Source organism: Apostichopus japonicus, chromosome 21, assembly GCF_037975245.1.
Source record: "Apostichopus japonicus isolate 1M-3 chromosome 21, ASM3797524v1, whole genome shotgun sequence".
NCBI lineage: Eukaryota > Metazoa > Echinodermata > Holothuroidea > Aspidochirotida > Stichopodidae > Apostichopus > Apostichopus japonicus.
Window position 1 is genome coordinate 6,147,423 of NC_092581.1, and position 14,169 is coordinate 6,161,591.

The 14,169-nt window shown below is 38.5% G+C and overlaps 1 protein-coding gene across 2 annotated transcripts in view; it reads right to left on the reverse strand.

Moving 5' to 3' along the window:
- Positions 1-12,998, reverse strand: part of LOC139962870 (organic cation transporter protein-like) — a 31,706-nt gene extending 18,708 nt beyond the window's left edge. Inside the window, exons 1-5 of one of the 2 annotated variants that reach the window (XM_071963257.1) lie at positions 12,786-12,998; positions 9,563-9,630; positions 7,577-8,011; positions 7,030-7,133; positions 283-437 (exon numbers count right to left, since the gene is read on the reverse strand). In XM_071963257.1, the coding sequence (XP_071819358.1) occupies positions 283-437; positions 7,030-7,133; positions 7,577-8,011; positions 9,563-9,571 (703 nt within the window). In that variant the 5' untranslated portion in view covers positions 9,572-9,630; positions 12,786-12,998. The remainder of the gene's footprint in view (positions 1-282; positions 438-7,029; positions 7,134-7,576; positions 8,012-9,562; positions 9,631-12,785) is intronic. The other variant, XM_071963258.1, reaches the window with a different exon arrangement.
- Between the last annotated feature and the right edge of the window lie 1,171 nt (positions 12,999-14,169).

The following is a 14,169-nucleotide window of genomic DNA, read 5'->3' on the forward strand; positions in this document are numbered from 1 at the left end:
CGGATATGGTAATTGATCAAAGTCTGACACTATCGTAAATGTTTCACGGGGTAAGAGAAATTTAAATATCGCGTTATACATCTGAATTATTTTTTCACATTTGCTCGCCCGGATACCTCTTCACAATGATCACAGGCAAAGTGTTTTTCAAATACTTCTTTTTGTCCCCTCTTTAATCTCCTGATGTGAAGAAACTTTGACTTGTTGCGCTAAATTAATTATGTCGTTAAGTATGAGCACTATCCACTAGAAAACAAAATTGCTTTGAAGTTGAATACGTACCGTAGACAAAGCAAACCAGACTAGCTCCATAAGTAGTAGCCCCGACGGTGAATCGCAACATAGCGTACACATATATGTTTGACGATAATGCAGTAATAGCACATACGACACCGGTCAACACCGTACATATCGCGATAGTGTAAAACCGACCGATCCTGACAACAAAAAAGATACCCAGGGAAAAATTGTTACAGTTTTACATGACTGTATCATTTAAAATGCTCGGAGAATTTGTAGTGGCACAAAAGGTTGTTGTAAGTTTGACCCTATTCGTATTCATAAGCAGATACGAACACCACCTGGCCTCTCATTTTGAGATTTCTAGATTGGCATTCGACAACAACCGATCAAACCGTGAACATATCGGTAACGTAAAACAATTGGATTCGATAGAGTACAACATCATCAATAAAATATCATGGGCTGACTTATAATACTTCACTTAAATGTAACTCCATATATAGACTATTTAACTCCGTCTATAAAACAATGTAACTTCATGGATAATGGACGTACCTTTAAATGGGTAAACCATGTAGCTATATATAGATCATGTACTCCGTCTATAGAACAATGTAACTTCATGGATGAGGGACGAACACTCTAAAAACAACCTGGTGAAAATTTCCTGGTCAACAATTTGCTAACATTATCCTGGATATTGTCTACGTTAGGTAACATAATCCTGGTGACGCCTGGTTAATCTAGGGCGGTAAACCTGATCTTAACATAACCAGACTGGTGAATTAATTAAAATAGATTATCAGCATATTGCAATCCTCGCCTCTGATTGGTTTGTTGGTCGCGACTCAAGACGTTCGAACTAGCGGCTTCCTACGTATGAAAATCGCAAGCCTACGGAACTGTCAAATACAACTAAGAACTCTGCAAATAACCATCTAATTATGGCAGATGACGAAGTCAAATTCATGCTAGATCAATGGGGAATGAGTTACCCTAAATGAGTGTTTGTTTAAAGGTAAAGGTGGAATACCGGGATCATGTCTATTTAGTCATTTCTGTGATACAGTCAGTACGCGCGATATTGTAAGTATAACCTAAAGTTAGCTCATACGTTGTCAGGCTATGTTAGGCCAGATCGTGAAGAAAGTGTATGCCTATAGTGTGTCATACCCAATACTTAGCAAGACCTAGACCTTCGCTAAATCACGGGCGCTTCTACTTCTACCGAATGCAAGTTATTGTGGTGTATGGTAACTATGAGGGCACACCTAACGAAAGCCACACAGCAACTTTTTACGCTTGGGTCAGCACAATTTAGACCCCGTAGCTTGCCTTCGCTTTTAAATAGACTAGGCCTAAGCTAAACAGTGGATATCTTTAGACCACTAGTGGTCTACATGTTCGGGCTATACTAGTGATTGCCGACATTGAAAGAAGAAAATACGCTATAGCAATTAAGCTATATTAGGTTATACGTATTGATATTGAGAAATTTATTGAGAATAATGATAATTTGATACTATTCATTTATAAAAACCATGAAACTCGTGTATGGTTAATCTTAATCTAGACTATACTTCAATCTAAATTGGTCAACAATCAATGCTTTAGGGTCTCCGGGGGGGGGGGGGTGGTACTGGTGTGTCAAACTCTAACAGGTTTTGGCTGAAATGTAAGTTTATTAGGCTAAGCCTATCCATGCTTAATGATATAGGTATAGTCTAGCCCTAGTCACATGTAAGTTTTATCCACATGAAAAATGTAAAATGAAACACCACATAGCTAGGTCACAGCTTTGCACTCCTTGCAATATGAAACAGACATGAATATAAATTGTTTATTACATCTCATGCTGTTCTTATACTACGACTATACCGCTCCCAAACGTAGATTTTGGAGCACTGTATAGTTAGGCAGATTATATTTCCATTTTAGGCACAGCAGATCATGAAATTGGTGTAAATCTCAGTAAACTGAACTGCCCATAGCAGGCACTCCTTATGGCATGAATTTCTGAACATTCAAAAAGGAACATATTTACAGTTTTCATTGGAGATGTCACTGTCCTATCATACATCTCTTCAAAGAGGAATGTTTACAACAGTACAAAGATATAAACTGGTAAGTATTTAAACATGGTACAAAACTCAAATAATGACCTCTGGAAATTTTTTTTTTTTTAATATGTTCTAACAAATGTGACCAGCTTCTGTTAGGTGCAGAAATAAATAACTCTTTTCTGCTGTTATGTGTCATTTTGTTTTGGCAGAAATAAAAGATTTTTTCCAAGAGGAGCAAACAGCCATGACAGAGTACTGTACATAAAACAGTACCTTGAGCCTTCCATTCCATTGCAAACTACATGAACAAAAAAAACTACTGGCTGCAGTTTACTTAGCCCTGGGATGGTAAGCACTGTTCAATGTAATGCAACTGAATACTGTCAAGCAGAAGTAAATATCTCCAACAAAAATACTGATATGCTTAACTACAGAAGATTTGCCATTCAAATTTCTATACCATGTTCATATAAAAAAAGCAACAAGTGAACATGTTCGTTTATGTTGCTGCAATGTTCATGCTGTATACCCTGGGCTGACCCTCTGTTTCTAGAAAAGATCGGAAACGATTACAGACATCATTTTTCAACACCAGCTAGAGAATTCCCGAAACCCTACATGATTAACCATGAACAGTGTCATACACATACAATGTCTTTAACTCTTCACTAATTGTTTTCACCAAGATTGAAAAGTTAACACGTCTTGAGAATGTTTGCGTCCACTCAGAAAACCATGCATCCCTACAGACCTCCATGAAAACATGCACTTTAAACTACCTCTGCAGGAAAGCACAATACTTAGTTATAATGACCACTGACAACCATCTGACTTGTGCACAAAAAAAATCAAATGATGAAAGCTGTAACTAGTATACAACAACAACATTTTTGCCAAATTTCTGAAGCGCGAAGTTTGCCGTAGACTAGTTATCATATAGTTACAAGTAGTTGCAATTAAACAACACCCTTTGTGTTCATTGAAAATTATAAATGCAAGAATGCTTCCAGACAAAGATATGGGCTATCAGCCGAGCAAAATCACAATTTAGAAACCACCATTGACTATTTATCATGAAAATCTCTGTGATGGAATTGTTGTTAACAAAGTACATTCGTTAATTGTTATGATTAATTTGTTCATTGCGAACTATAGATGCAAGAATGTTTGCAGACAATGATATGGGCTACTAGCCAAGCTAATCAGAAGAAATTTAGAAACCACCATTGACTATTTTTATCATGAAAATCTCTGTAATGGAATTGTTGTTAACGAAGTACTTGCGTTGATTGTTATCTTTTTTTCAAACAAATTCAATCATCTGTGTAAAGGATTCGAATTTTGGTTCTTTGTAGAAGAAGTTGTGGTTTTGAAAAGAAAGAAAGATATTCATTCAAACAATTGTTGTTTTTCATAGGCCTAGCTGTAAGTGTGTGTACTTGTGGGTTGGTCATGTACAAGTTATGCATGTAGATGTCACTGGAACCATAACACTGCATGCACCATTGCAACCTCCTTGCAATCATTCATACATGTAAATCAAGAAGGTTAATTGTTTAGATTAATGTTTAATTCACATGGAATGGCATTAGCTGATAGCCCACTGATTATTGGGGTAAAGTGGGTCCAGTTTGGATATGTTAGGAAATTGAACAATTAATTTACTGGGGTGTCAGCCAGAAGTGACAGGACTTTGCAAAGCAAGACCAAACTTGCCTAAAATGAAGAGAAATCGCTTTGACAGAGATCTTTCAGTGCTCCTACCTTCATGTACCGTAAAATGACAAGAACAACAACAATCTTGAACCGATATGATACCCTTTGGTTTTTGAAGTGGTTTAAGTAACAAACACTATTGACTCATTTTGCTCCAAGCGACCTTGTGTACTGCACTTTTACACATTTGACATTCGCCTATTATGAAAGTCCATAGGGCTATGTGTACTGAAGTCTCCATTTTCTTGTTCGTCGGAAAAGATGAGAGGAAAACCACCGTGAAGAATCGTGATCCTATATTGGCTGCAAACACAGCCTGTTACTGCACTTGCTATAAAAGACAGGCTTATGCAAAGTATTCCTTTACTTCAACCGGAACTGTTATAAAAAAACGTTTTCAAAAATATTTGGTACATACTAGTAGACTGAAGAAACGATTAATCCTCTTTTTCATCCTAGTTCGTTAACACACCATTTAATACTTTAATTGCTTCATTCCATTCGTAGAATGGTGCAATCATACCAAAATACCTGGAGGAGGTGAAAATTTGAGAGAGGCTGCTAAGTTGTACAGTTTTGCAGTAGTAGAAGAATATCTCTGGCTTGGACGATGCACATCAGGAATGTGATTGTAGCTGTTTATGAGAAAAAGTTTAATTTCAATCCATCTCTATGTCCACAATTAAAAAAAAAACTGCTTGTACAACTATACAAAGAAACTTGGACAGAGATGACCTGTGATGAAGAGACATATAGAGGTGTTCAGGAATTTTATGTGCAAGGTCATTTAGGGACGATTTAGTTAATTCTTTGGAAATGCTTCTTCGTCCACGGACAGACATGTGGATGTATGTTAACATGATCACCATTATTGTCAAGTATGAAGATGGTCATTCGGGGTCGGAGTTTTCAGAAATTTTATGTTAAAGGACTTCGGTCGATTCTTTAATTAACGGTTAGTTCAAAATCTTTATAAATTAATCTTTCTTGTGATTATTATAAGCAAGGAGCCAGGTAAACGGTCCATTTGCCCTAGTAAAATCATAGCATGTGACCTATAATTAAGTCAACTTTTGTTCAATTTTTTCCGTAGTAAAAACTGTTCAAGTGATTTTGTTTCCTTGTGCAAAAGTGCTGAACAAAGTCTTGCTATTCCCTGTTATACTTCACTGTTGAAGTCAAGCAATCTTCGGCATGTGACGATGGTAATGTGAAACATATGTCCTCAAAATTTTGACTTCAGTATTGCATTTCTTATAAAAATTCATCGTATAAATATTTGAGGAATTAATTTAACTATTTTGCGAATGTTCATTTCTCAAAATTCAAAAGTAAGGAGACACAAATAAACTTTCAGTAGAATTAATTATGATGTTTTATAATTTTTGATTTGCCTTTCCATTATTTAAATGCATTGCAACTTTAATCGAGGATAAGGTGGTATACCCAATAGTATAACAAGGAAAGTGGTGATTTAACCAGGAACGAGGTGGAAAATTCTTTGATATTAACCAGGGTAGTAGTCGCATCAATCAGGAAATGTGTAATTTAACCAGGAAAGAGGTGGAACGTTCTATGATATTAACCAGGATATTATTGGCACCAGCCAAGAAATGTTGGTTAATTTAACAAGGAAAGAGGTGAAATACCCATTGATATCAACCAGGATAGTGGTAAATTCTAACCAGGAAATTTAACCAGGATATCCTGGTTATTTCTACCAGGATTTTGTTAAAGTCTCATTCACCAGGAAACCTGGTGAAAACAACCAGGATATGGAGGGTGGCATATAAACGCAGCTCCTGGTGAAAATTTCACCAGGTTGTTTTTAGAGTGTACCTTTAAATGGTTAGATCAGGTAACTATGTATATAGACCATGTACTCCGTCTATAGAACAATGTAACTTCATGGATACGGGACGTACTTTCATATGGGTAGATCATGTAACTCCATATATAGACCACGTACTCGGTCTATGGAACAATGTAACTTCAATGGATAAGGGACGTAACTTCATATGTGTTGATCATGTAACTATATATATATATAGTTCACGTAATCCGTCTATAGAACAATGTCACTTCATTGATAAGGGACGTACATATGGGTACATCAAATAACTCCATATATAGACCATGTAACTCCGTATATAGAACAATGTAGCTTCATGGATAAGGGACGTACCTCCATATGGGTAGATCATGTAACTAAATATATAGATCATGTAACTCTATATATAGACCATGTAACTTAATGGATAAGGGACGTAACTTCATGTGGGTAGATCATATAAGTCCATATATAGACCATGTATCCTTGTATAGAACAATGTAATTTCATGGATAAGGGACGTACCTTCATATGGGTTAATCATGTAACTCCCTTTATAGATCATGTAACTCAAGGGATATAGGGCATATACATTATTTGGGAGATCATTTAACTCTTCTTATAAACCATGTTGCCCTCAGATCATCTACCTAGATGGTTAAATCTTGGAAGATGTACCACTGATGGGTAGATCATTTAACTCTCAAGACAGACCATGTTACCCCCAGAGTAAGTAAATCCATGGTTACAGAGTATGTAACGACATGGGTAGGGGAATATACCTCTTTTTGGTAAAACATGTTAAGGTCGTCTTTAGGTTCTCATATAGGCTATGTTGAGTACACCAAACGACCCCTTCAAAGATACAAGTGTCACGTTGTGAAAGACACATATGCACCAGATGCTTTTTTAGTTGGGTTGTAACCTGCGTCAGAAGATCTCACTGGATCAAGTTCATTAGAAGTTCGTCGAAGTCTGCAACATGCACAGGTTCATATACGGTACACCATGGCATCCAAATTTAATAATTCGGGACCGTGGACGTCATAATGTTTGCTCGATCGAACCAGGGAGTTGTTAGGGAACAAATCCCTGATTGAGATTTGTATACTGTTGATGTCGTGCAGCCAAACGGATCAGGGGGAAACATGACATATGCTAGATTGTGTGACTTACTTGTCAGCCATAGCACCACTCAGTATGCAGCCCAGCAAGACTCCAGCGAGGTTGACTGATTGAAGCACATTAGGGATCGACGATCTATCACAGACCAACTCCCACTGAAAGAAATGATCGTTTAAATGTAAATTTCACCTAAATCTCATCAAACTCTTGTTGTTGATTGGATGAATGGACGGAGAGAACAAACGAACTGACTGATGGATGTATGGACAACACGGTCAAATTGTATCCCCCGAGGTGGGTCAGTATAACGTACTTGAATATGTTTCGCTGGCTGATAGTCGATTTCATTTGGCCACATGCTGTAAATACTAACCTCAGTAGCAAACATCTTTCATTCCAAATGTATGGCATTATATTGTCTAACAAGTAGTAATCGACCTGGAAGCGAGTTATTTTATGACGGTAATCAGCCATATGGACATGTAGAGAAACCGTTTAACCAAAATATTCCACTTAATTAGATTCTTAACATAACAACTCTAAACTGCGGCTGAAAGTCTCCTATGAAGACTGCTGACAGTGGAGGATATGTACTTACTTCTTCTGTTATCGTTTTGCGGTAGTTATTTCGTTCAAAATGCCAGCCCTCGTCACACGGTATGACGTCATCAATGTACGTCGATAAGTTATTTGATTCGTATGCATCGCTTAAACTGATCCCAGAAAGGTTATATTTAAAACACTGTGGATCTAAATCATATTCGTCAAGATTTACAGGTGTAGATAAGTTTCGTTTCAATTCGTCGCACTGACTTGCGTCCATCAGATATTGGCTGCAGTTCTCTGCTTCCCATTGGCTGACTTTACACCAATGGTCATTAGTCCCTGTCATGAAGAACTGAGCAAAAGTGATAAGACATCCCCCAAAAGATACAATGCAAATGAAAATGTATGTCCGAAGTTGGAACCAGTTTAAGCTCCCAATCTTTACCAATATTTCGTCGAAGTTGTCCATTGTGGAAGCTTCGAGAATCTACCAAAACAACCAGAAAACATAAACGTTTTAGTGGTTTCCGATGCCCTAACATATAATAGTGTATTGAGCCTTAAGGCTGGCGCCAACTGTGCGACCATTTGCTGCGAGCGCTTGAGATCTGTGAGCGATCGAGCGTGAGCACTGATCGCAAGCGATCACTTGCGAGCAAAGGTATCGTAATACATTATACATAGACTGATTGCGATGACGTTATGCATACAAACAGCAAAAGTTAAACACGTTGAGCCGTGTGTAGATATCAGGTCCCGTGTAGCCCTTATCGCAAGCAGATCGCTGATTGGTAAAGGCTGCAAATTTGCCTATATAACAGTGTGTAAGCGACAGCGACCTCACGAAACCAACTTTCGCAAACTCTGCGATCGGTCTTGCAACCACCTTGCGATCACTTGCGGAAGTCGCGGAAGTTTTGAACACGTTTGAAACTTTGCGACCAAATGCGATCTTGTCTGCGGACAGCGATCACCTACAACCATTCTCGACCGATCCTCGCACACTTGGCTTAAAGCCTGTCGCTGTTTTGTTGTTTGTATGCATAACGTCATTGCAGTCAGTCTATGTATAATTTATTGTTGAATAGAACTCTATGAACACTATGCCGAGAGCCAGGAGGGCTGCACTTGTCCTGGAGGTTGAACGACAGAAAAGAATTGTGGAGGTATAGGTCCAACTTTTTCCAAAAGTTCCTGGAAAATTTCAGGGCACATACGCTGGAAAGCAATACATCCTGGGACATCTTATACTACCAGTTCCTGCATGAAGGTTTCCTAATGCCCGAATAATTCTCTTCGCAGCAGCCTTGGGCGGGCCCAGAAACCACGAGTGCGCTGGCGGTCCCTGCAACGTCTGTGACGTCTCAACAGTTCCACAGCTGCAGCCACAACAGTGGCACGACGTCGGTGTTGAAGCACGAAGTGTTGGTCACCCTTTACCACAAAGTCTTGAAGCATGACTGAAGATCTAAAAACTTGCTGGTACCCCCAGGCAGCAAAGAGGCGCAAGCATTGTTCATAAAAAGTGCACGAGCGATCGCATAGTGTACGATACCTGTGCTCGCAAGTGATCGCTTGCGATCAGTGCTCGCGCTCGGTCGCAGGAGAACACGGTGACCTTGGATCGCACACAGATCTCAAGAGCTAAAGGCCGCATAGTGGGCGCCAGGCTTTACATGTTAAATATTCATGAACTTGCGTACACCAAAATAAAGAAGGATTATGTATTGACTAACGCGGCAAAATGATTAGGAAGGTACCAGGAATCAGTTATCATGTAGACAAAGTCTATTAAGTGACGTATAAAAACAGATAAATTTATGAATATTAATGAGATCACATTTTGTGATCTCATAAGCATGTACTGTGTCTATATAGTGTATTATACTGTTACTTCTACGAATAAATGTGTGTAGAAAGCTAAATAGACATACTATTTTAGAGATATCTGATTAAGAAGATTATATTATCTGATTAATATTCATGATATGCACACAAAAAACAGCACAGTTGTTTGTATGAACGTAGTATGACAAACCTTATACATATGTCAAGGATGAAAATCACGGAACAGTTGGTTCTTGTGTTGTGTTTACAAAGCAATTTCTGCAATTTGATGAATATTAATGACATAAAGCAGCTTATTATGTACTATCATCACCACCAAAGTTTCAGTACGTTACGCTGTGACCATTCCTTAATAACCACGGCATTGGAACCAAACACTATCTACTCATCACAGGCACCTACCTAATGAATATTACATTGATTCAACCTGTGGTTGTTGAGATATCATGTTCACCAGCTAGATTCGACAGTTTCCCATAAAGCCAACCCCATCATGAATATTAATAAGGCAAACTTGTTGCTGCAAATACCATGCATATGTATATAGTTACATCGACATACCAAGTTTAAACACAAGAGCCCAATGGTACGGAGAGTCAAACGTTCCATAAATGTCGAAAAAGAAAGTGAAGTGTCCAAGTTAATATATTTATGTCCAAATCGATATCAACATGTTACAATTCGATATCAACATGTTACAATTCCATATGGCCAAAGTGATTTATTCATGTGCAAAGACAAAAGGATAATTCCTGTAGTTGCATTGGACCCTTTATACATTGCATAAAACAAAAAATACCATCGACGACTTTTATCTGTACCGAGCCCCACACAACAGCTATAAAGGGCCCATGGCCCACACATGATTTGATTATGTTAACAAAAAGCAGGATAAATCTTTTAGAGGTGTTGGCTCTATTTGGACATTGCGGTATTCAAAAATACCAACGAATTCAGTTTTTAACTATAACGGGACCCATGCAGCAACCTCAAAGGCCCAATTGCCCACACAGGAATTAATCATGTGAAAATAGACAAAGGGCCCAAAAATTGCACTAAGGCATCAACGTGATCCCTTTGGCTTGAATATTTTATTTCCTTCTCTCAACATGCTGACACAAGTTTTGGACATTCTCATATAAATCTCGACATATTGATACAGTTTTGGGCATTAACGAAACGTTGGCGCGCGCCGATATTCCAAAATTATAGCACGACGTCAATATTGTATCTAGCAAGCAATGTTGACATGACCAACGTAGTAGTGGCATGCTGTTACAAGTTTTCGACATGCTGATGTTGAATTTGACATGTTGATAGACGCAATGACATATTTGGTAATTTGTTTCGACATGTTCATATGGAATTGTAACATGTTGATATCGAATTGGACATATATATATATATATATATATTAACTTGGACACTTCACTTTCTTTTTCAACATTTATGGAACGTTTGGCTCTCCGTACAATGGCACTATGGTTCCTTGCTTGTGAGGAATATTAACAAGGGAGCAGCACTGTCCTAAAATTGTTATGTGGTCCGATGAACACACAATATTATTGCCAAAAATATCACAAATCAACCGTTGGTCCTTTTGAAAACCTGTTGAGGGCCAGGTGTCTGATATCATCAACAGTTGGCTCTTTTTACAGAACTCACAGAATCATCCTAGTATCTTATTAAGAATTTTAACAAAACTAAACAAAACCAGATTTCTAATAACTTAGCACACAAAGGTTGCAGAGAGTCAACTTATGGACAATTTAGATCGGAATATGGCCACGAAAATTCAAATAATCAACTTGAAAGAAGCTAATACAGTTCACCAGAAGTCAACCTGAGGTCAAAGGTCAGATGTAGTTTGACACGCTGATTTAAAAAGCAACATGACAAGTCTGTACGACCATCCTAACTGTACTTACTTAAAAAAAAAAACCTTGATCTCTGATAACTTCGCACACAGAGGTCGCACAGGGGTCAACCCATGGCCAATTTTGATCGGAAGGTACCTTTGAGATCCGATTATGGCCATGAAAATTCAAATAACCAAATAAACTTCTACAGGTCACCGGAGGTCAACCTGAGGTCAAAGCTCACATAGATACAGGTCGACTTTTGGATTACAAGAGCGTAACTCCCAAACTTGACGGACACTTTGTTCTCAAGTTATTTCAAGAATACTAGTTTGTGACCACTAATTGACCTTTGTTGACCTTGTATCACATGACCGTTATGTTTGGAAATGATCCCTTACCCCATTCACAACTACTCCCAAATATCAACCATGTCGGACCCTGTCAATGGGAGTTATTGCTGTTTTCAATATTTTGTTTGTTGGCCTCTAACTGACCTTTGGTGACCTTCACAGGCACCAAAACCAATAGGGCACACCTCCTCACTATCTCGGATCTATATACCAAGTTTGAGTTTAGTCCAACTTTCCCATGTTGAGTTACAGTGTACCCAAGCAAGTGTCACAGAGGCACACAGACACGCACACACACAAACGCAAACCTGACTACATAGGTTCCTTTTGCAAGGAACCAGAAATCGGACATACAGTTGCAGAGATTTTGACATTTTAAGAATTTTATGATAAGCCCTTGAACACTTATTAATATTCTTGAGATGGGAATCATGTAATAGGCTATGTCGTATGTCATCATACTACCAAGTATCACATTGATTCAACTTGAGTTGATTGAGACATCGTGTTACAAGCTGTTCTGACAATTTCCCATTAAGCCCCATCCAGTGATGAATATTAAAGAAGTAAAATTATTGTTGCAAAGAACATTTCTTACATCACCATACCCAATTGAACAGATACTGACATTTTCAAATTTTACGTTTGGCCTCGCCCACTCATTATTATGCAATATAGCCCTTGCAGGCAAGCAAGCAAGCGAGCGAACAAGAAGCGAGCGAGCAAGCGAGCGAGCAAGCGAACAAGAAGCGAGCGAGCAAGCGAGCGAGCAAGCAAGCGAGCAAGCAAGCGAGCAAGCAAGCGAGCAAGCAAGCGAGCAAGCAAGCGAGCGAGCAAGCAAGCGAGCAAGCGGGCAAGCGGGCAAGCGGGCAAGCGGGCAAGCGAGCAAGCAAGCGAGCAAGCGAACAAGCGGGCAAGCGAGCAAGCGAGCAAGCGAGCAAGAACATACAGTATACCTTTATACACACATGGTAATCGAGAAGTACATGAAGTAGAGTGTATGTTTGCACGGTCAGGCACCTAAGCCCACCAAGTTCAAACTTGGTGGAGTTTGCGACACACTTTCTTGCTCGCCCGCACACACATATAGGCCTACACTGTCACACACTTCCTAACATTTTTGATGTGGGGTGAAGCACAGTATCTAATCTCCATACACATATCATGGTGGGAAATTAGATACTTAGAAATAAATCGTTACCTATTCCGAGTTCTTTAATTGTTATTGACCGATGAAGACAGTGTCAGAGCCTGCAACTAGCACCAACACACTTCTCATCCATTCGATACAACGGAGTTCTGATAGACACACTCTGACAATAACACGACTTTTACACCGCAGTTGCCAGTTAAGTTGTGCACGTATACTGACTTGAATGGCATATGGGTGCTAGGTTGTCGATGATATATCTTATGTTGTTAAATGAATAGACTTCAAACCAAGATTAGATCTCAATGGGTAAAACTACGGAAGCATAGAAGGGACATGAAAATTGCCGCTTTGGTGATATGCAACAATTTCGACGAAATGACAAAAATCTAAAAATTGACATTTTGATAATCAATACCAACTCATGGCAAACTTACAAATAGGCATTGACATTGATGCATTAAGTCGACAAAATGGCGAAAATATGAAAATTGACGTTTTGACTACATCATACCAACTCGTGAAATCTCGACAAAACGTCAATTTTCAGATATATGTCATTATGGCGAATTGAATCATCTGGTCAAAATAACAGCTTTCACAATTTGTTGACATTTTGACGAGTTGGTGCATCGCGACCAAACGTAAATTTTCAGATTTTCGATATTTTGACGATTTAGAATATCATCAAAACGTCAAGTTGATGCATCTCATCAAAACGTCATATTACATGTCACTTCTACGCTTCCGTATAAAACAACACATTCGTGATTGATCTCGAGATATTTGAACTAAGCAATGCTCAATATGAACTGTTGTCACACGTCGCGAAAAGCAATTGTTGACTAGGAAACAAATGTGACCTTTGTGACCGTACATTACCAGAAAAGTCTATTCCAAGCAGTTTCCTCACCAAGTAACCAGTTTTACCAAACCTTTCGAGCATAACAGACAGTAAAATTATCATTGATCAAATTCACACATAAACCTACTCCTAGATTTGTTCCACATATACTAGGCACTCATTTGCGTGAAATTAATAGACCCATTAAATTCGATTTCGTCACCTGTTCATAGTTTTGTTTGCATCTCTGTAGAATCACGTACACAAACAGATCCGAATGGAATGGGTTTTCCTTCATTGTTTGAAAAGAAAGTTGATTATTTCTATGGGGTTTTGTTTTCTTTTTACTATTGCCAGGTACCAGTAAAAGCAACGTTAAATGAAAACTATACTTGAAGTCGCATGTGATTTCAAATCAGACATTCCTTTTTAGCTTCATTAGGGAATTGTTATAGAGCTGCCCAGATGTTCAGTCTTGTTATTTCCATTGTTTCTGGCAATCTATTAGCCAGCACGTAAGATTCGGGCATCAGTACCGTATATACTTAAATTAGTGTTTGAAGGAAGACTATAGCGAACCAAGTGCAAACT